Source organism: Lepidochelys kempii, chromosome 4 (assembly GCF_965140265.1).
Source record: "Lepidochelys kempii isolate rLepKem1 chromosome 4, rLepKem1.hap2, whole genome shotgun sequence".
NCBI lineage: Eukaryota > Metazoa > Chordata > Testudines > Cheloniidae > Lepidochelys > Lepidochelys kempii.
Genome location: NC_133259.1, coordinates 120,794,715 through 120,816,506, shown reverse-complemented (window position 1 = coordinate 120,816,506; position 21,792 = coordinate 120,794,715). Strand labels below are relative to the sequence as shown.

Below are 21,792 nucleotides of genomic sequence, written 5' to 3'. Positions count from 1 at the left end.
GGGCTTTCAGGCCTGCATTTGAGTAGTTTGAGAGCTGAGGGAGTAGAGCTGAGACTACTTCTTTCAATGAGTGTAGCTGTCCCTAAGCAGCTGATGATTTTAAATGTATTTCCTGTTTACAAGTATTTACGGAGTAATGTCTGTGACTAACTCTTGGTCTGTAGCCATATATCAATTCACAAGTAATTCTTGTACAATTACCAGTTCATTGTAAGTATTTGATGTCTGATATTCAAACTTTCTTGACTGGATCAGCATAACTCCTAGAATCATGTTTCTTCTGCAAATTCAAAATTTGATTTCTGCAAATATTCTATAATAACATAAAATTCATTGTCTGCAAACACATCTACCTGTAAACACAATCAGTAGAATATTTGCTGATACAAACAAGGTATTTTTAAAAAATGTTTGAGGTATTCGTCCATCTGGCTTGAGGAAAAACTGCAGGATGTTTGAACCTTGGACTGCCAGCAGCTAAAAGTGATACTTGTGATAGGTATTACAGCCTTTTGTATCTGGGAATACAATGAGCCTCATTTTGCACTAGAAGTATTTCTGGGTGGGTTATAAGAGCATAATGTAAAAGATGCCACTATCTGAAAGGGAGTCAGGAAAGAAATGGTGACTTATTTTAACTATAAAAGAAAAGGAGTACTTGTGGCACCTTAGAGACTAACCAATTTATTTGAGCATAAGCTTTCGTGAGCTACAGCTCACTTCATCGGATGCATACTGTAGAAACTGCAGAAGGCATTATATACACAGAGACCAGTCTCTAAGGTGCCACAAGTACTCCTTTTCTTTTTGCGAATACAGACTAACACGGCTGTTCCTCTGAAACCTGTCATTATTTTAACTATGGTTCTTTGAGATATGGTGCCAATGTGTATTCCACTTAGGTGTGTGCAATACCAGCACATTTGAGCAAGAGAAATTTGCCTAGCAGTACCCACAGAGGGGCGGCATTTGCACCTCATGGCCATCACTCCTCCTTTGGTTATGTGATTTAGTGTCGTTCCCCACCCCCCAGTTCCTTCTCACCAAATGCCCAGACACAAGATTCCGATGCAGAGGGGATGGAGCGTGGGTTGTGGAATACATATCTGATTCAAAGAACACGTAACAGTAAGTAACAGTTTCTTCTTCTTCAAGTAGATACAGATGTATATTCCACTTAGGTGACTCACAAGTAGTATCCCTCGCCAGGAAGTAGCGCTCATAGTCTACCTAAATAAGGACTACAGGCCCATGGTACTAAAGCTTGCATCCGCCCTGGAAGATGTGGTTATGGTGTAATGGTTTGTGAATGTATGTATCAATGACACACAGCAGCCCTGAAAATGTCCAATATGGAAATGTCACTGAGGCGTGCTATGGATGTTGCTTATGCCCTCGTAGAATGAACTCACATCTGCTGAAGGGGCATAGCTGAGGCTATTTCATATGCATTTTTGATGCAGGATGTTATCCATTTGGAGATCATCTGCAAAGAGACCACATGACCTTTCATGTGATCTGCCTATGTCACAAACAAATGAGGTAAAGCATGAAACGATTTAGTCCTGTCCAAATAAAAGATGTCCGTCACTGGACGTCTAAGGTATGGAGATGCTGCTTCTCCAGAGATGAGTGCGGCTTAGAAAAGAACACAAGTAAATATACCATGTGGTTCAAATGAAACTGAGAGACCACTTTAGACAAAAATTGTGGGTGGATAATAGAGTCACCTTGTCTTTGGAAAATTGTGTATAGGAGGCTCTGCTATAAGAGTCTGCAACTCTCTCACACTCTTTGCAGAGGTTATCGCTGCCAGGAATGCAGTTTTCTGACACAATACAGAACGGGACAAGACACCAGGGGCTCGAGCAGAGATCCCAGTAAGGACGCTATGACTGTGTTAAGGTTCCCATAGAGGAACTGGCTCTCAGACTGGGTGGATGTAGACAGAGGAGCCCTTTTAAGAATCTTGTTACCATGGTATTGGAGAAGACTGATTTTTTTTCCCCCTGAATGAGGGGATAAAATGCTGATATCGCTGCCAGATGCACTTTCAATGAACTAAACACTAGCCCCAACAACTGAAGGTGGAGCAGGTATTCCAAAATGTCCTAGATATAGGCCAGTATTGGTTGGCTTCTGTTGGCTTAATGACCACACTGAAAATCATTTCCATTTTGCTGGATAGGCCATCCTAGTGGATGCTTTTTTACTGTTAAGGAGGACCTGTTGGACAGCTGCTGAACACTGCTCTTACTCCTCATTCAGCAGACACACTGTGAGATGCAGGGAGCTGAGTGAAGGATGCAAGGTGCTGCGTTGGTTCTGAGTGACTAGGTTGGGATAGGGAGGAAGCGGTGGTATGGGAAGCTGAATAGAGAGTGCGAAAATTTGGAGAACCAGCACTGTCTTGGCCATGCTGGGGCGATGAGAATGAGCCTGGCCCAATCTGCCTTGAGCTTGAGGTATGATCAGGATTGTGGAAAAGGCATGCAAAACAGCCAACTGACAGGTGAGGTGGAAAGCTTCAGACAGGGAATCTAACAGGACCCCAATAAACTCAGTTTTTGAGTGTGGGCTAAGGTTGACTTTCCAGTGTTTAGGATTGAGACCCAGATGGTCGAGAAAGCACAGTATGGTGCCAACATGAGCAAAAACTTCATCTCTGGATCTGCCTCTCAGTTGTTCAGATGTGAATTCCCTTCTTCCTGACATACACCATAACAACGACCATGCATTCAGTAAAAATATGGGGGCTGAAGAGAGGCCGAATTTGAAGTACCTGTGTACTCAAAGTGGTGTTCTGCCACAACAAATCAAAGGAACTTTCTGTGGCTCAGCAAAATCACCACATGAAAGTAGTTGTCCTGAACAATACAGTTGTACTGTATAAGTACGGGCATAGCGAGCAGATCGAGGGACGTGATCGTTCCCCTCTATTCGACATTGGTGAGGCCTCATCTGGAGTACTGTGTCCAGTTTTGGGCCCCACACTACAAGAAGGATGTGGATAAATTGGAGAGAGTCCAGCGAAGGGCAACAAAAATGATTAGGGGTCTAGAACATATGAGTTATGAGGAGAGGCTGAGGGAGCTGGGATTGTTTAGCCTGCAGAAGAGAAGAATGAGGGGGGATTTGATAGCTGCTTTCAACTACCTGAAAGGGGGTTCCAAAGAGGATGGCTCTAGACTGTTCTCAATGGTAGCAGATGACAGAACGAGGAGTAATGGTCTCAAGTTGCAGTGGGGGAGGTTTAGATTGGATATTAGGAAAAACTTTTTCACTAAGAGGGTGGTGAAACACTGGAATGCGTTACCTAGGGAGGTGGTAGAATCTCCTTCCTTAGAGGTTTTTAAGGTCAGGCTTGACAAAGCCCTGGCTGGGATGATTTAACTGGGAATTGGTCCTACTTCGAGCAGGGGGTTGGACTAGATGACCTTCTGGGGTCCCTTCCAACCCTGATATTCTATGATTCTATGAAGGTCCAGAGCAGCAAACCAGTCTTTCTGAGACAATGCAGGAAGAACAGTAGATAGAGTGACCATTGAGAACCTCATGTACCTGATATATTTGTTGAGGCTGTGAAGGTTGAGGATGGGTCTTACTCCTCCCTTGCATTTTGGTATCCGGAGTAGAAGCCATGACCCTGGTGTTTTGGTGGAACCTCCTCCACTGCTCCTAAAGCCAGCAGAAAACAGACCTGCTCAAGGAACAGTATCTCATGAGAGGGGGTTCCTGAAGAGGGAGGGAGGGGAAGCAGGTGTGGAGAGGAACTGAATGGCATAACCCAAACTGATGGTGCTTTGGAACCAGCTGTCAGTGGTGACTGAGCCCCAAGCACTGTGAAAGCAGGCCAGCTTGTCCCCAGTGGGGAGAGATGAGGAGGGAGGAGCAATGACTGGAACAGTACTCTGACCAAGGAGTCAAAATGGGCACTTGAAGGGTGCCAGGGGAAGTCATGTGGACTGGCCGAACCCCAAGCCCAACTGATTTCTGATCTATCCCTCTTTCTGGAGTAGTGTGGTGCCTCGGAACAGGGAAAGGCTGATCAAATGGGCACTGAGGACAATATTGCTGCTGCTGTGGAAGACAATAGTGTTGCCTCTGCAGTGTTTTTTAATGTGACCACTCAGTAATCAGGCAGTCAGATTCCAGATGCTGGGTTGCCATGGAACAGATTGCCCTGTGATAATAAATCTGGAATGAATTGTAGTGGTAGTGGAGGGGCTGCAGACAGCAACTTGAGGTCTGAAAAAACAAGGTTGTCTGGGCCAATGGTGCGTGGTCAAAATCATTGTAGCTTGTCGTTGCTGTGACGGTTGGATCTTGCATGTTATCATGGGAAAAGGAGGGAATGCAAAAATGAAGAGCCTTTGGCCACATGTGGGAGAAGATGTTAATTCTCCTGGCCCAAAGATCTCTGCTCCTTCTATAGAAGCTATTTGTCTTGGTGTCGGAACTGGATGCAAAGAAATCCCATATTAGTTTCCCAAAAGTCTTGATTATGTCATTGAACTCCCTCTGGTGGAGACATCACACCCCTTGGACTGCTCTTCTGTGGCTGAGGCAATCTGCCATGGAATTCAGTTTCCCTTTGATATGCATGGTTCGAACTGACAATGTATCTCTCAGCCTAACTGAAAAAGGTTATGGTTTCTGTTTGTAATCAGCATGACTGTGTGCCCCCTTGTCCATTCATGTATGTCATGGCAGTGGTATTGTCTGTGAATACAAGTATGTGTCTGGAGTTTTAAGTGGGAAAGAGTGCTGGAAGAGCTAGACAAATCACTCACAGTTCCAAATGATTAATGACATATGAGATTCTGTCCCTGACCACTGACCTTGTACAATGTGTTGGGTTCTGTGAACTCCCATCCCCTCAATCTAGCATCCATCATTATGGTGTCCCTCTTCAGATGTAACCACCATCTGAGAGACCATTTACTATGGAGGGGAGTCTTACAGAGAGTAGAGGAGATCAGTATGTAGTAGTGTAAACAATTGAAATGAAAATTTGCCCATGAGGCTAGGTATATGCACGAAAACAAACATAATACTATGTAGCAGTAAGTCCTTCATGCAGGAGTGTGGGCTTATATGTTTGCTCCAGAATCCATGCCTGCCTGTCTCTGGAGAGGAAAGCCCTGTGGAGTGTGGTATTCAGCAAAACCCCCAGGTGTTCTATGGTCTGTGTAGGGATGATCTGGCTTTTCTTTGGATTGATTATAAACCCATGCTGTTGAAAGGTATGTACTGTCAATTGAGCATCCCTGACTGACTTCTGTAGGGAAGGGACTCTTACAGGATAACATCAAAATGTAGGGATGCCACTATTACCACCAGGACCACTGTGAATACCATAGAGGTGGTGGCATGCCAAAAAGAAGGGCATTGTATGTATGTGCAGGGTGTACTATGCAAACTGGAGGTACTGTTTGTGGGTTGGAAAGATGGGGGTGAAGAAATATGTGCACATCAAGTCCATGGAGGTTAGGAAATCCCCCTGTGTGATGGCTGCCAGGGTGGACTAAGCGGTCTCCTTTTGGACTTGAGAGTGGATTGACTTGTTGAGTCTTTAAATCTAGGACAGCTTCTTGATTATTGAGAGAGAAGACATCTGGGGCAGAAGGTCTTTCTAAGTTCTATGGCATAACCCTGGGAAATGATCTCTCTTCCACATTTGTCTGTGGTGGAGGCAAACCAGGTGAGAACAAAAAGAGATAGATTGCCTCCGAGGGGAAGGTTGTGGAGCCCTTGATTATTCTTAAGAACATTCATGGAGAAGGTGTCACAAAGTTTATTGGAGCTGGCTTTCCCCCAACCATTCTTAGACAATATGTTGTGTCTCCAACCATATCTGTATAAAGCTCCATAACCTTGAATGGACAGCCTAGAGTGAAAAGATGGGTTAAAAACTATTCTGAGTTTGTTGCCATTAACAGAGGAGACAGATTTTTTTGGTTTGTCCTGTGATTTGCAGCAGGTCTTTCCGCTGGTTCCCTGATGAGGTTTTTTCCCCCAGGGACATGGAAACTGAAACCTGTTCTGTGGAAATATCTGCCTTCCGTGTCAGTGGCCAAATACACCCTCTTGCCACTGCATTGGACACGATTGATCAGGTGGAGAACCTGAAAGCATCTGAAACTAGAGCATATGTTAGAGGTTTTCTTTGAGGAGCCCAATCCCTTGGATCTTTTCACTTTTTTGAGAATGTCTGAGAGGACTCAATATAAGCAAGTACTGCTCTGGCAAAAATAGGTGTCTGTTGCTGAGGCTCTGAGTGGTGCTGAGGCCAATTCATAGTCTCTGCATACGACTGATTCCACCTTCTGTCAGTAGGAAGTCCCCTTCAGTGTGGAAGACAGTGTCCTTGATGAGAGTTGACAAGACTGTGTCCATTTTAGGTAAAACCACCAAGAACACTTTTTGATTGGTGGACGTTATAGATTTTTGCTCTTTTTGTCAAACTCTTTGACTTAGCCAGGTTTTCCCATTCCACTTTTACAGCCTTAAGGTATAAGGCCAGGGTGAGAATGTAAGTGTCACCTGTAGAGTTCACTGGAACTTATTTATGGGTATTTTGTCTCTCTGACATCCTCCTCATCCTCAACCCCTTTTTTACCCTTTTTGGCTGAGTATCAGGGAAGATAAGCAATTGCCTTATTGGTTTTCTCAGAATAGATTTATAATACTGTTCAGGGAAAAAGAGTTCCTGGTGATCCTCTTGGATTTCCTTCACCTCAGATTCTTTATTATCTGCTTTCTGGTCCCTTTTTCCCACCACCTAGACACCAGGAAGAAAGATGGGGAAATGGATAAAGAGTGGCCTGTATGTTTGTCTCCTCCTGTGCTCATTTCTTCTGTGAGATGAGGGCCCTAAGATGGCTGCTGCTGAGGCTCTGCCAAGAGCGTGTTCTAAAATGGCCACCTGGGTCCAAAATGGCCACATCAACCCCACTGTAAAGGGAAAAAGGGGCAATGGTGAGATACTGGTTTCTCTGTGACACTGTTGGTTCTTGGGACCCCTGAGGATCAGAGGGGGTGCAGCACGGCCTGTGGCAGAATGAGGGAGGTCCCTGGCTATATGTACTGCCCCTTGTCATGGTGCTTTGTCTGCTGGAGTGGTGACTGGAGCCCCAGGGAGTTACCCTAAGCCAGTTCTGTTGGCTGGAGCTCCTGGATCCTTCCTGGTCTGTCCTCTTGGGATGGGACATCTGGTGATGGAGCCAGTTTACATTAGTGGCCGTGGATTGAGCCCCTGGTGTCCAGGGTGCTTTTTTCCATAGCACCTTGTTTTTCTGGGCCCTTCACTTGTCTGTAGCTGTCACTGTGCTGTCCTGTCAGGCCAGGCTGACTGCCTGCTTTCACCTGGTGATGGGGCCTAGTCTGCATCAGTGACCATGGTATGAGCCCCCGGTGTCCAGGGCACTTTTGTCAATATTTTGTCTTTCTGGACCCCTCGTCTGTCCACAGCTGCCACCATGCTATCCTGTTGGGGTGGGCTGGTGGCCTGCTTCGTAACCATGGTATCACCAAGGTTAAGGGTGCAAAAGGAACACTTTCCCTTTTAATATACTTGGCCAAGGGTGCTGAGCACAGGGTACTGACTCTGCCCTTTCCCTTCTTTTTTGCTTTTTCATCCATTGCCAGGAGCTAATTTGAGAGGCGGAGCTTGGCAAAAAGTTCCCAAAGCCCTGTAAAGTAAATTTAAATGACCTTTAAAAAGCGAGTAACCCCAAACTAAAAGAGTGGAGAGCTGAAGGAAAGAGGCCCTAGAACAAAAAGGAAAAAGAAGAAAAGATTAATCAGGTTATGGACAGTCTACAGAAGACCAGACTCCTAGGCTACTTTACCTTTGGAGGCAGTGGAAATTCTGGAGGGGATCTTCAGTGGTAGGAATCATCTGGAGTGTCAACCCAGCCAATCAAAACATCTGCCTCCTACAGTCTGGGGAACTGAAGAACCCATCCCCTGCAGTGAGAATACTGGTGGCTGTTTTTTATTTGCTCCAGTGCCAGTGCAATAGTGGAAGATTTCTCTAAAACAGTTGGTGTAGAAAAGGCCACTCAAAGCAAGATTTCATGATACACTGGTAACTACAGTTTCTACTATTTCTACTACTAGTAGAGCTGCACCGGTAGTGAATTTTGTCCATAAAATTTGCAAATGTAGATGCAGTCCTAGGTTGTCTGTGGCATGTGGTGTAATAGCAGGTTTAGAGCACAGTTCTTGTTCCAACTGATTAGGAAAACCATGTGACAAGTTGCATGAAAGCACTAGCTAAGTTTCATTGTAGTGTGGTCAGGCCAAAAATGATGATAAAAGATTTTGGTTTTCTGAGGTGGATGTTGTCCTGATTTATACAGGCCTTACAACAGGTTTACACTCTGCTGTGGCTGAACAGGAGTTAACCGGTTTGGCCAGCAAGTGTTGAGGTGTTAAAAGCTGTGCTCTCGCTAAGAGACCTAGGTTAAAATATGTTTCGAACTTGCTTCTAAATGATTTGGTTTCATTCTCACTAGTTGGCCAAATAGTGTTAGAATCTGGTTCAGTCAAAAACAGTTTAAGCTGTGCTTACCCAGTTGGTAAACTCAAAGGACTGTGTGCAGTCCAAATTATTCTAACTTCAAAGAGTATGTAACTGCTTAATTACATAGGTGGCTATAAATGTGCTGTATGTCCATGTGGCAGTTAACCATGTTTTGCTTTTGCCATCAGCCTAAACTTACTGTCTTCCTGTAACTGTGGCTATTTGACTAGATTGGCTGGTCTGACTTTCTCCCACCAATCTGGGTGGTAGGACCTCCCAAATATATTACTCCACAAAATACTAATGTGCATGCCCTCTGGACACTTTATCCCTTGCTGCAGTAGTATAAGAGGGCTACCCAGATTTTCCCACAATGCAGTACTACAGACCCCCTTTAAACAAATATGGTAGATGTGGATGTGCACAAGTTGGACACACAGTTGTGCTGTGAAAAAAGTTGCTCTGTAGACACAACTTGATGGTTTTGAATAACTATGTCAGATGAGTGACATGGCCTGCTTGTACAAGCAGTTGTTGTCCTTCATGACCAAAGGTGACACAAACATGCAGCATAAATGGTACCTATATTTGGAAGGGGATAAAAAGAGGGAGTTATTGTCATAAGGTATTTTTTTAAAAGCTATATAGATTGACCTCTTTAGAGAAGCCTGAATCCTACAATTCCATCAGTTCTCTTGATAATAATTTAAACTGAAAAGGGTGGAGATTCTTATATTTTGACTGACATGAAATGCTGCTAATGACAACTGCTGGATTAAAGTCACTGGCAGTTGCCATGTTGAGAGAGAAGCTATTTGTTTTAGCGGTAGTATGGAAAATACTGAGCTAAGAAGTGATTTCATCTTGAGGAATTAACATATCATCCTATATATCAGCAACAGTTGGGAATGAGTAGCAAGGGAGAGAAGTATTAGCTATAGAATTTGGATCCATTCTGATTTTTTGCATATGTCCTTTTCACTAAAGGGACAATGTCAGTTTAATCTATTTAGTTTTTTAAAAATGAATTAAAAGCAGTATTGGGTCCTTGAGTGAAAAATCGCTTGCGTCCATCCCTAAGTCCTCCCCTCAACTTTGGTATTTTTATCCCTGTATGTTTCTATTTTTTAAATGTTTATCTCTCTCCTGTTGGTTTCCGAAACACACAGAAGCAGGAGAAACTAACTATAGTGAAACTATAGATAGCTATACACAGAGTTGTCAAATGTACAAAGTAAACTGAAAATAATTTTCTCTTCTTTAGTTATAGTTATCTTAAGTGTTACTTGCAACAATGAATGAGTAAAAAATTTCAAACAGGTGTTTCTTAAGTTGACCTTTAAACCTTTGAAAACTTTTAAGTTCCCCAAAATAGCTTTGTGCCAGCTTTGTCAGCTTCCCAAATATTTTTTAATGCAGCAGAAGGCAGTTGTGTATCTTATGACAATTTTTTTAAAATACTGGATTTAATATTCAACTCTCATAATATTAGAAAGTGCCAAGATTTACATTTTGATCAGTATAAATATATGTTCTCTTTTTTAAAGCAAAAAGTAGTTTAAGCTAGATGTGTGCATTTTGTCTGAATTCCTTAATCTGAGACCCTCTTGTAAAAAAAAAACCAAAACAACTTACATTTTGCTGCTGAGCTGTAATGTGACTAACATGAGAACAAATGAATTTTCTAGTATTTTGTAGATGAGATGAAATAGTTGGAATCTGTTTTCTTTTAATGGGGTACCTATTTTTATTTGAGTCTTGCTCTTGGGAACTAACAGAACTTGCATTATATTGCAATAACCATAAAACATCTGACAGCTTTATGTAATAGTGTATTCTAGTGACCCCCCCCCCCAAATCAAACTGCCAACTACACTATAAATAGATTTCATCTGATTGAAAACATTTTTTCTCTCTGAGGAAGAATTTATATGCCTGACAATTGTTAAAATAGTGACAGAACACAATTTATAGACTTGTTTATGTCACTGAGGTGCCATCTATATTGCCATTTCTCTCATATTGGGAGCGGGTGGGGAAGGGAAATATTTTAATAGATTAATAGATTTTAACACCAGGAAGGGCCATTATATCATCTAATCTGACCTATTGTATAACACAGATCATATAATTTCACTCAGTTATTCCAGTACTGAGCCCAATGACTTGTTTTTATCCAGGGGTGAAAGTAAGTTAGAAGACTTACCGGTACGCCGGAGTCCTGAGCAAGGGGCGTGGCCTCAACCGGAAGAGGCAGGGCCTTAAATCCCCGGGCCCTTTAAATCTTGATTTAAAGGGCCAGGGCTCCAGCTACAGTAGCGGCAGCTGGGAGCCTGGGGCCCTTTAAATCACCCCCGAGCTACCAGCTGCAGAGGTGGCTGGGAGCCCCATGGTTCGGGGGCGATTTAAAGGGCCCAGGGCTCCAGCTGCCGCTACTGCAGCGGAGCCCTGGGCCCTTTAAATCACTGAGGAGCCCTGGGGGCTCCCGGCTGCCACTGCTACCCTGGGGCTATGGGCTCTGGCAGAGCTTTAAAGGGCCTGGGGCTCTGCTGTGGTAGCAGCTGCCGGAGCCCCGAGCCCTTTAAATCCCCGCCTGAGCCCTGCTGCAGTGGTGACCGGGCTCCATTGGGGATTTAAAGGGCCCCAGAGCTCCAGCTGTTGCTAGCGCCCTGGCCCTTTAAATGCTCGCCAGAGCCCCACCGCCGCTACCCCAGGGCTTCGGCAGCAGGGGTCCGGCGGGGATTTAAAGGGCCGGGGCAGTAGCGGTGGCTGGAGCTCCGGGGCTCTTTATATCCCCGCCAGAGCCCCCCTATCCCTACCCCAGGGCTCAGGCAGCAGGGCTCAGGCCGGGATTTAAAGGGCCCTGGGGGTGGGGGGTTAGCAGCGGCTGGAGCTCTGGGGCCCTTTAAATCCCCGCCACAGCCCCGCTGCTGCTACCCCAGGGCTTTAAATTGCCCTCTCGGAAAGCCGGTCCTGGTACGGCGCACCGGCTCTTACCGGTACACCGTACCGGTGCATACTGGCTTACTTTCACCTCTGTTTTTGTCTAAATCATGTATTCCACAGAGGTATTCAGTCTTGATTTGAAGACATCAAGAGCTAGATAATGCACCATTTCCCTGGTAGTCCGTTCTAATGCTTAATCACAAGTATTTCTATTTTGAATTTGCCTGGCTTTAACTTCCAGCCACTGGTTCTTGTTATGCCTTTCTGCACTAGACCGAAGAGCCCTTTAGTGCCCAGTATTTTCTCCCCTTGAAGGTTCTTATTCATTAGGATCAAGTCAGCTCTTTATCTTCTTTTTGATAAACTAACCAGATTGAGCTCTTTAAGGCATTTTCTCCAGCCCACAAATAATTTTTCTGGCTCTTCTCTTCACCCTCTCCAATTTTTCAGCATCTTTTAAAAAATATGCACACCAGAAATGGACACAATATTCTAGTACTGGTCTCACCAATGCCATACACACAAGTAAAATCACCTTCCTACTCACTACTCCCCTGTTAATACATCCAATGAATTAGCCCTTTTTTTGCCACAGCATCACCTTTGGAACTCATGTTGAGGAGTTTGTCCACTATGAAACCTAAATCTATTTCCGTCACTATTTTCCAGGATACAGACCCTGTCAAGGTTCCTTCCCAAATATGAACTCTAGGGTACAGATGTGGGGACCTGCACGAAAGACCCCCTAAGCTTATTCTTACCAGTTTAGGTTTAAAACTTCCCCAAGGTACAAACTTGTCCTTGTCCTTGAACAGTATGCTGCCACCACCAAGTGTTTTAAACAAAGAACAGGAAAAGAGATCACTTGGAGACGTCTTCCCCAAAAGTATCCCCCCCCCAAACCCTACACCCCCTTTCCTGGGGAAGGTTTGATAATAATCCTCACCAATTGGTACAGGTGAACACAGACCCAAACGCTTGGCTCTTAAGAACAATGAAAAATCAATCAGGTTCTTAAAAGAAGAATTTTAATTAAAGAAAAGGGAAAAGAATCACCTCTGTAAAATCAGGGTGGTAAATACCTTACAGGGTAATCAGATTCAAAACATAGAGAATCCTTCTAGGCAAAACCTTAAGTTACAAAAAGACACAAAAACAGGAATATAGATTCCCTCCAGCACAGCTTATTTTACAAACCATTAAACAAAAGAAAATCTAATGCATTTTCTAGCTACATTACTTACTAACTTTACAGGAGTTGTAAGGCTGCGTTCCTGATCTGTTCCTGGCAAAAGCATCACACAGACTGACAGAACCCTTTGTTCCCCGCCCCCCCTCCAGATTTGAAAGTATCTTGTCCCCTCATTGGTCATTTTGCATCAGGTGCCAGCAAGGTTACCTTAGCTTCTTAACCCTTTACAGGTGAAAGGGTTTTGCCTCTGGCCAGGAGGGATTTTATAGCACTGTATACAGAAAGGTGGTTACCCTTCCCTTTATATTTATGACATACCACCCAAATCACAGATAGGGTGAAACGCTGGCTATGATTTCGTCCTAGAGCTCTAGGAGAAAACAGAGTTAATAAGACACATGCACCTCTAAATATACTACTAACTGTATAAAGACTAACAATATTTTCCACATCTCAAGGATGATTTTAACCAGTTGATTATGAGAAACTTTTACGGAAGAGTGCATCAGCTGCTTTGTTGGAAGCTCCTGAGATGTGTTGGATGTCAAAATCAAAATCTTGGAGAGCTAAACTCCACTGAATAAGCTTTTTGTTATTTCCCTTGGCGGTATGAAGCCACTGTAACGCAGCATGGTCAGTTTGCAGGTGAAAACACTGTACCCAAATGTATGGGCATAGCTTTTCCAGAGCGTAGACAATGGCGTAACATTCCTTTTCACTGATTGACCAGTGGCTTTCCCTCTCAGACAGGTCCTTTCTGAGAAACACAACAGGATGGAACTCTTGATTCAGTCCTTCCTGCATTAAGACTCCTCCCACACCACGCTTAGACACGCATCTGTGGTTACTAGGAACGGTTTGTCAAAGTCTGGGGTCCTTAGCACAGGGTCAGACATGAGTGTCGCTTTAAACTGGTTAAAGGCCTTCTGACACTCTTCAGTCCACTGAACGGTATTTGGCTGTTTCTTTTTGGTTAGGTCTGTCAGTGGGGCGGCGATTTGGCTGTATTACAGTACAAATCGCCTATAATATCCGGCCAAGGCTAAGAAGGATTGGACCTGTTTCTTTGACTTTGGGACAGGCCATTTTTGGATAGCATCCACTTTGGCCTGTAGGGGGTTGATAGTTCCTTGACCCACCTGGTGTCCAAGTTAAGTCACTCTGTTTAGGCCTATTTGACACTTCTTAGCCTTAACAGTTAGTCCTGCCTCCCTTATGTGCTCGAAGACTTTTTGTAGATGTTCCAGGTGTTCTGCCCAGAAATCCAAAAATATGGCCACATTGTCAAGGTAGGTGACTGCATATTCTCCCAATCCTGCTAGGAGACCATCTACAAGTTTTTGGAAGGTGGTGGGTGCATTCCACAGCCTGAAAGGGAGCATATTAAATTCATACAGCCCGACATGTGTCATGAAGGCTGACCTTTCCTTGGTGGATTCATCTAGCGGTATCTGCAAGTACCCCTTGGTGAAGTCCAAGGTAGAGATGAACTGGGCCCGTCCCAGTTTCTCTAAAAGTTCATCTGTGCGTGGCATTGGATAGTTATCTGGGCGAGTTAAGTTTTTGCGTGGACTACCATAAGCTAAATGGTGTATCTCCCCATCTGGTTTGGGAACTAGAGATGCCCATGCACTGCCAGAGGGGCGGATTACACCCATCTGTAGCATATCCTGGATCTCCCGTTCTATAGCAGTTTTAGCTTGAGGAGACACCCGGTAAGGTTGGGCTCTAATTGGGTGAGCATTACCTGTGTCAATGGAGTGGTATGCCTGATCAGTCAGTCCTGGGGTGGCTGAGAATGTCGGCGCGTAGATATTGAAGAGCTGAGAAGCAGTGGGTTGCTTCGTGCCACCGTCCAAGCTCTCTGGAGGCTTTCATCTGCTTCCTGTTCGATCTGGAACTGTTCCCCTGATGCCAGAGACATCAGTTCCTCATTGGATTGCGGACCTGGGCTTGGTCCCTCTGGAAGCGATGCAGGTGATGGGACTGTTTCCGTTGACTGTGAACCGCTCTCCACTGGTGTACTATGTTGGGGATCAGGCTCCAGCTGAGCCTCTTGTGTAGGGTTATCTGCTGCTGCCAGTGCAGGTTCGGTGGGGCCCTCTGATGTTGGGGTTGCAAGTACTGGATTCAGTGCTGGCAATGGTTCTGGTGCTGGTTGTTCCGCTGGTTCCGGTTCTGGGACTGGCTCTGTCTGGGTGTCTGTGACTGGATCCACTACTGCTGTTGCAGACGTTGGCATGGGGTCCGGTTCCATCACCTCTGACCGGGTCTTGGTAGAAGTTTCTGGAACAGAGCTAGGTGTGACAGCTTGCTTACCCTGGCTGCGGGTGACCATTCCTACCCTCTTGGCTAGCTTCACATGATTGGCCAAGTCTTCCCCCAACAGCATGGGGATGGGATAATCATCATAGGCTGCAAAAGTCCATGTTCCTGACCAGCCCTTGTACTGGACAGGCAACTTGGCTGTAGGCAAGTCAAAAGAGTTTGACTTGAAGGGTTGAATCGTCACTTGGACCTCTGGGTCGATTAAATTAGGGTCCACTAAGGAAGCACGGTTAGCCAACACTTATACTCCGATGTCCCTCCATGCTGTGACCTTCTTCCCGTTCACACTCACAGTTTCCCTCCGCTCTGAGGGTATCTGGGAGGCATCTGGGCCTGAGGCCCTCTGGCGTGATTCCGGTGCAATGATCTGTAGTCTGTTGGGGTTCTTGAGGCAGTTGGCCTTTACATGCCCTGGCTCGTTACATTTAAAACATCATCCAGCTGACGGGTCACTGGGGCGAGGTGGGTTGATGGAGAACGGTGTGATGGGACGATAAGGTGTCTGTTCCTTGGTGTGTAGTTGGGGCCTTGAGCTGCCCCCGGTAGTAGGGTGTGGTGTGAGGGTGTCCCTTCTGGTATCCGCTCCAACTGCGACCAGGGTTGTTTCTCTCTCCTCACTCCACCCATTTTGTTCTGGTTTGGCCCACTTCTCTGGCAGTCTGGGACTGCTCGTATTGATCAGCATAAGAAGCCAGACTTCCTGCTGAGTCCATTTTCTTATCCTATAAACACTGTTTTATATCCTCCTTGGACGTATTCAGGAATTGCTCCTATATCATCAAATCCCGCATTCCTCCAAAGTTAGTTACAGCCCGTCCGTTGAGCCATTTATCAAATAGATCTGTCATCTGGTTTACATAAGCCACATTACTTAGTCCAGGCCCTCTCATAAGGGTTTGAAATTTTACTCTGTTAGTTTCAGGTGTAACTTGAAATTGCTTTAAAATCAAATCCTTGAATATATTATAGTCAGAAGCCTCATCAATAGGAATCTTATTGAATATGTCCAGAGCTCTTCCAGTCAATTTTGCGACCAATGTGGTCATCTTGTGAGTTTCAGGAATTTTATGGAGTGTGCACAGTCTCTCAAAGGTGAGAAAATATTCAGCAATATCACTGGATTCATCATACTGTGGACTTAGTCGCTCCCATTTGTGGATTGTTGGGGAAGGATTGTTAGGGTTATCTGGAATATTCTGCTGAGCCTTTGCCTTTTCTATCTCCAGTGCATGCTTCCTCTCTTTTTCCCTCTCCTCCATTTCTTTTTCGTTTGCCTCCATAGCTCTCCTGTAGGCAACCTCCATTTCTTTTTCTTTTGCCTCCCCCCTGGTTTTGTCTTTGGCTGCTTGTGCATCAATCTCCATTAGTTTGAGTTCTACCCATCTTTCATATTCCTTCTATCTTTCCTCAGCTTCTGTTGAACATTGCATTCTGACATCGTAACCTCTCTGTTTTTAACTAACTTTACACCCGAGAGTTAGAAAGAAAAAAAACCTGGCTTGTAAAATTTGGTGTGCTGTAACCTGAGAACAGCTATCAGAAAAAAAGGTCTCATCTTAGAGAAAAATCCTTTTGTTATGGAGATGCTCTGTCTCCAGGCAAAGAGACAGAAAAACTCTAACTGCTTTCAACTTAAAAGCTGCTTCCAAGCAGCCCAAAGGAAAAAAAAATGTCCTTTTAAAATCCTACTGTGCTTCTGGTTCAAAATAATCTCTGGTTCAAAATGATGCCACCGCTCTGCCACCATGTCAAAGTTCCTTCCCCACTCTGAACTCTAGGGTACAGATGTGGGGACCTGCATGAAAGACCGCCTAAGCTTACTCTTACCAGCTTAGGTTAAAAACTTCCCCAAGGTACAAACTTTGCTTTGTCCTTGAACAGTATGCTGCCACCACCAAACGTTTTAAACAAAGAACAGGGAAAGAGATCACTTGGAGACATCTTCCCCCAAAATATCCCTCCCCAAGCCCACACCCCCTTTCCTGGGGAAGGCTTGATAATAATCCTCACCAATTGGTACAGATGAACACAGACCCAAACGCTTGGCTCTTAAGAACAATGAAAAATCAATCAGGTTCTTAAAAGAAGAATTTTAATTAAAGAAAAGGGAAAAGAATCACCTCTGTAAAATCAGGGTGGTAAATACCTTACAGGGTAATCAGATTCAAAACATAGAGAATCCCTCTAGGCAAAACCTTAAGTTACAAAAAGACACAAAAACAGGAATATAGATTCCCTCCAGCACAGCTTATTTTACAAACCATTAAACAAAAGAAAATCTAATGCATTTTCTAGCTACATTACTTACTAACTTTACAGGAGTTGTAAGGCTGCATTCCTGATCTGTTCCTGGCAAAAGCATCACACAGACTGACAGAACCCTTTGTTCCCCGCCCCCCCTCCAGATTTGAAAGTATCTTGTCCCCTCATTGGTCATTTTGCATCAGGTGCCAGCAAGGTTACCTTAGCTTCTTAACCCTTTACAGGTGAAAGGGTTTTGCCTCTGGTCAGGAGGGATTTTATAGCACTGTATACAGAAAGGTGGTTACCCTTCCCTTTATATTTATTACAGACCCCTATTATGTATTGCATTCGTCATTTCTAGATGTCTGACCTTGCATTTGGCTGTATTAAAACACATTTTGTTTGATTGGGCCTACCTTACTAGGAGAACACAGATCACTCTAAATGACTGCCCTGTCCTCATCATTTACTATTCTGCCAATCATGATCTCCAAATTTTATCAGCAATTATTTTCTCTGTTTCCTTCCAGATCATCATGTCAGTAGTTGCTCTTGTTCTCCAGCAGTATTGCCTCTACAGAACCACACGCTAGGAGATTTGTGCTTAGCCATATGGTCACAGAAACCTTTTGAGCAGTGATTGACTGTAGAGAGGCACACACAATTTTCTTGATCCCTACTTTCCATAGACTGAGGATGCAAATACCCCTTTCACTCCCTCCCTTAACAGTCTCCCAATTTTTCTCCACTTATTGAAGCACTGTTTACAAGTAGGCTCTGAAGTAGAATGAACAAGGGTGAAGGTCAGTGTCGTTCTTTGGTAGCAATACATTTGGGGAACAAGAGTTACTGTTTGTCTGTTACCCCTCTTTCTTCTTCATTACATTGCTGCTGCAAAGCCCTAGTGTAGAAGACTGACTAGTACTGACCATTCAGAGGTGGTGCACTGAGTGAGGACCCTTGCTAATTGAGTAACAATTTGAGCACTATATTCCAAAACCCAGAAACTGATCTTGATGCACCATTGAGCAAATAGCAATTTGTGAAGATGTGACATCCCCCCACCCCAAAAGAAAAAAAAAAGTAACAGTCATACAGATTTCAGATAAGGACATACAGCAGGTGCATGCTATTAAAGATGCTATTTCCCTAGTTGAGGGAGCTCTGACACATCCAGGCAGAGGCACATCAGCTAATTTATAACATGGCTGGATGTGTAGTCTTATCCACCTATGTAGCCTTTGAGTTGAGCTGACTTAACTCATAGATTTTTCTCCAAAGATCAGAAATAGTCTATTTGATTTTCTTAAGAACTTTATTTTGTCTAGTAGTAGTTAATTTCTCTTACCAGACACCTCCCTATATGGTGGTAGGTCTCTGGGCAAATTACAGGCAGCAATTTAAGGACTGATTGAGAGACACAAAGAGAAAGTACTGCAAGGACACAATTTGAGATTTGGCTTACACCACAGTGGGAACAGCCTCATTGGTGCAGAGCTCTGCAGGATCTGTAACAATGGGCTACAATCTTGCCCTAAAGTAGCAGTGCCTGGTGATGAGATGTTTACTGTAGCTATGGAGTTAGAATTCCAAGTCCAGTATAAATATATTTTTAACAAGATGGGTTCTTCAAAGACAGTAACCAACCTCTCACAATAAAACTTTGGTGCTTAAAGGGTAAGAAAATCCGATAAAAGGCGAATATTCTGACTTGCATTATGTAAAGTAAACCCTTGTTAAAAACAAGGAAATTCCTGGCTCTTTTCCAGAAGCTCAGTAGTAACTTTTTCTAAATGATATAACTGTAAAAATGCACTTTTAAAAAGCTATAGTAGGATAAAGTTGGTTTTTATCAGCCCTAGTAGACATAACTTGATCAAGAAAGGGCTATAAAATTTTAGGCCCTACTTATAGTTTACCAGATATATGAGTTTAATGTTTAAAAAATATTTGTATTTCAGAGCTGAAGAAAGACCAGTTAAGAAAAGAAAGCTTCAAAGCTGTAGTTTCCAAAAGAAGAAACTAAAACTAATGGAAGCCATGTTGGAAGAACAAAAGAAGTTAAGCAGAGCTATGGAAGAAACCTGTAGGGAGGTGCGCAGGATTCTAGATCAGCAAAACATCATTCAAGTTCAAAGCCTGCAGCTACAGGAGAGAATGATGAACCTACTGGAGAAAATGATCTCCAAGTCTAATGTGTAGTTTCCTTTGTGAATGCTGCTAAACTACACTATTTAACAATGTTATAGAAATCCACTATCACACAACTTATGTGTGTCTGTTGCCCTTTTCCCATGTTTTCTATGGAAATTAATATCTTAGTGTAATCCTAGTGAAACAAAGAGAACAGTTAATGCAGGGTGAGAACTATCCAGGATCTTGTGGAGTTAAGTAATAACAGTGAGGAAATTGGTGCAATATATACCTAATTGTAACTATTTTTGTACTGAATGGTTAAGGGACGAATAGCTCTGGGAAATGAAATTTACTGTACTATTTATGCTAAGGTCAGGTATTATTTTACAAGCAGCAGTCTTGTGTACTGCTTCATACCAAGGTCTGCAACCTGACCTACTGTGGAAGAATACAGTAGTGTATTTTCCAGACACATTCACTGCATTTCTGACTTTGTCCAAGCCAGACTCAGTTTTGAAACACATGCAGAGGTTGTGTGGCGTGAACTATAATTCTTGTGAAGAGCTAGTTGAGATCACCAAACACAGGACATTTTAAACTCCATGCAAAAATGAACAGTACTCAAAAATGAAATATTAAATAATCTCCCAAATACACTTTTGATAAAAAAAATAAAAACTATATACTGAATACTAAACTGTATTGAAAGTACTTGAAGTTGCTTTTCATATTAAATGTATAATTTTTTTCATTACTAACTGGAATCTGTTGACTTTATGATCAACGAACAATTAGAAAACTCCATTTATTCTCTATCACAAAAGAAACATATTGTACTGTGTGTATACATTTTATATTTAGATATAGATCTCCCTCAAGTGAAATAAAGACAAAGATAACCTTATTTATTATTTGCTGGACAGATAGTGTGCTTGGGACAGTGCAAAACAGTGGAAGACATTGCTACTGCCTCAAGGAGTTTTCATTCTAAAACACAATACAGAGATATAATAGCCACATATTTGGGTCATCCAGGGTATCTCAAAGTGTGGTATAACATTTATTTTTAATAACACTTTTCCAGAACAATCTCTCTTGCTGGTGAAATAATTTTGATACGGTACATGGAAGTAGTATATTATAAGGAGTGGTTTAAATGAAGGGAGGGTGGTCAACATTAATATACCACAAGAGGCAGCTGAAATCCTAAAGGATGGTATAGAAGTCATCAAGATGAAGTACTAGCAGCATTCTTGTTGTCTTTATTTATAGAGTATTTCATTAAAAATCATCTTGAACAAATAACTCTGATCTAGATTATCTGAACTGCTGATATGCTATCTCTTTGAGAAACAAATATTTCTACTGTCAAGTTCACACTGCTCCTGCTGTATTTGTGAAGCAAGAGTTGCCCATCTAAGGGCTGATTAGACTCAATCATAAGAGAGTATTCTTCTTAGTGGCTACAGACCAGAATTCTCAAATGGTGCTTTGCATTTATATAATAGTACTTGGCATCCAAGCATTTCAAAGCACTTGACATTTAATTTAACCCTCAAAACACCTTTGTCATGTAGGTAATATTGATCATGTACACAGGTTAAATATAAGGTAACTATTGTTCATATACCCATGTTAAATACAGAGAAACTAAAGATATGTCCACACTGCATGCTTCTTTAGATTACATACTTTGATAGCCCCCTTTCACCATGAGTGTAAATAGCTGTGTAGACAGTGAGGCACAGCTTAGGTGAGTAGAGTAAAGACACATCTGAAGAGTGTGGGTGTGTACCCGAGCACAGATGCTACACAGCTCTTGACTTGCCTAAGCCATACTGCCATGTCTACATTGCTATTTTTAGCAATGTATTGTTCCTGCTACTTTCCTGTTGCTAGAGCCTTTCCTTTCCACAGGAAAACCACTCACAGCAGGGAGAGGATCTGGCAGTTCCCTGCTGCTAGAGTCTTTCTCTGCAGTAGGTACTCCTGGGGGAATTCTGTGCAAAAAATTAAAAATTCTGCGCACTATATTTTTAAATTCTGCAAAATTCTGCATATTTTATTCGTCAAAATAATGCAATATAATCACGCCAGTTTCAGTTATTTTGGTAATTTATTTAAGCTACAATACACTAGATGGAGAATGGCAAGAGAATGGTAGTGGGGAGCATTGGCAGAAATCCCCAACCCCCCTTTCTCTAATAGTAATGTACCTAGGTTTGACCATTTATTTCTAGTTATTAGTCAACAAATATAAGCAATCATATGCTCAGTATGTATATCATAGGCAAGTGAATGCTGAGGAATCAAACTCACAATTTATATTAGCTATTGACCATCTTCAGAAAGGTCAGTAGTAAACAGTTCATAAAGCACATTTTGATAGGAAAATTTTTCAGTTCAAAAATTTTGA

The 21,792-nt window shown here is 43.0% G+C and overlaps 1 protein-coding gene across 3 annotated transcripts in view; it reads left to right on the top strand.

Moving 5' to 3' along the window:
- MSANTD1 (Myb/SANT DNA binding domain containing 1) overlaps positions 1 to 20,020 on the top strand; it is a 95,722-nt gene extending 75,702 nt beyond the window's left edge. For all 3 annotated transcript variants that reach the window (XM_073340143.1, XM_073340145.1, XM_073340144.1), the window contains exon 4: positions 19,202 to 20,020. In XM_073340143.1, the coding sequence (XP_073196244.1) occupies positions 19,202 to 19,442 (241 nt within the window). In that variant the 3' untranslated portion in view covers positions 19,443 to 20,020. The remainder of the gene's footprint in view (positions 1 to 19,201) is intronic.
- Positions 20,021 to 21,792: the final 1,772 nt, after the last annotated feature.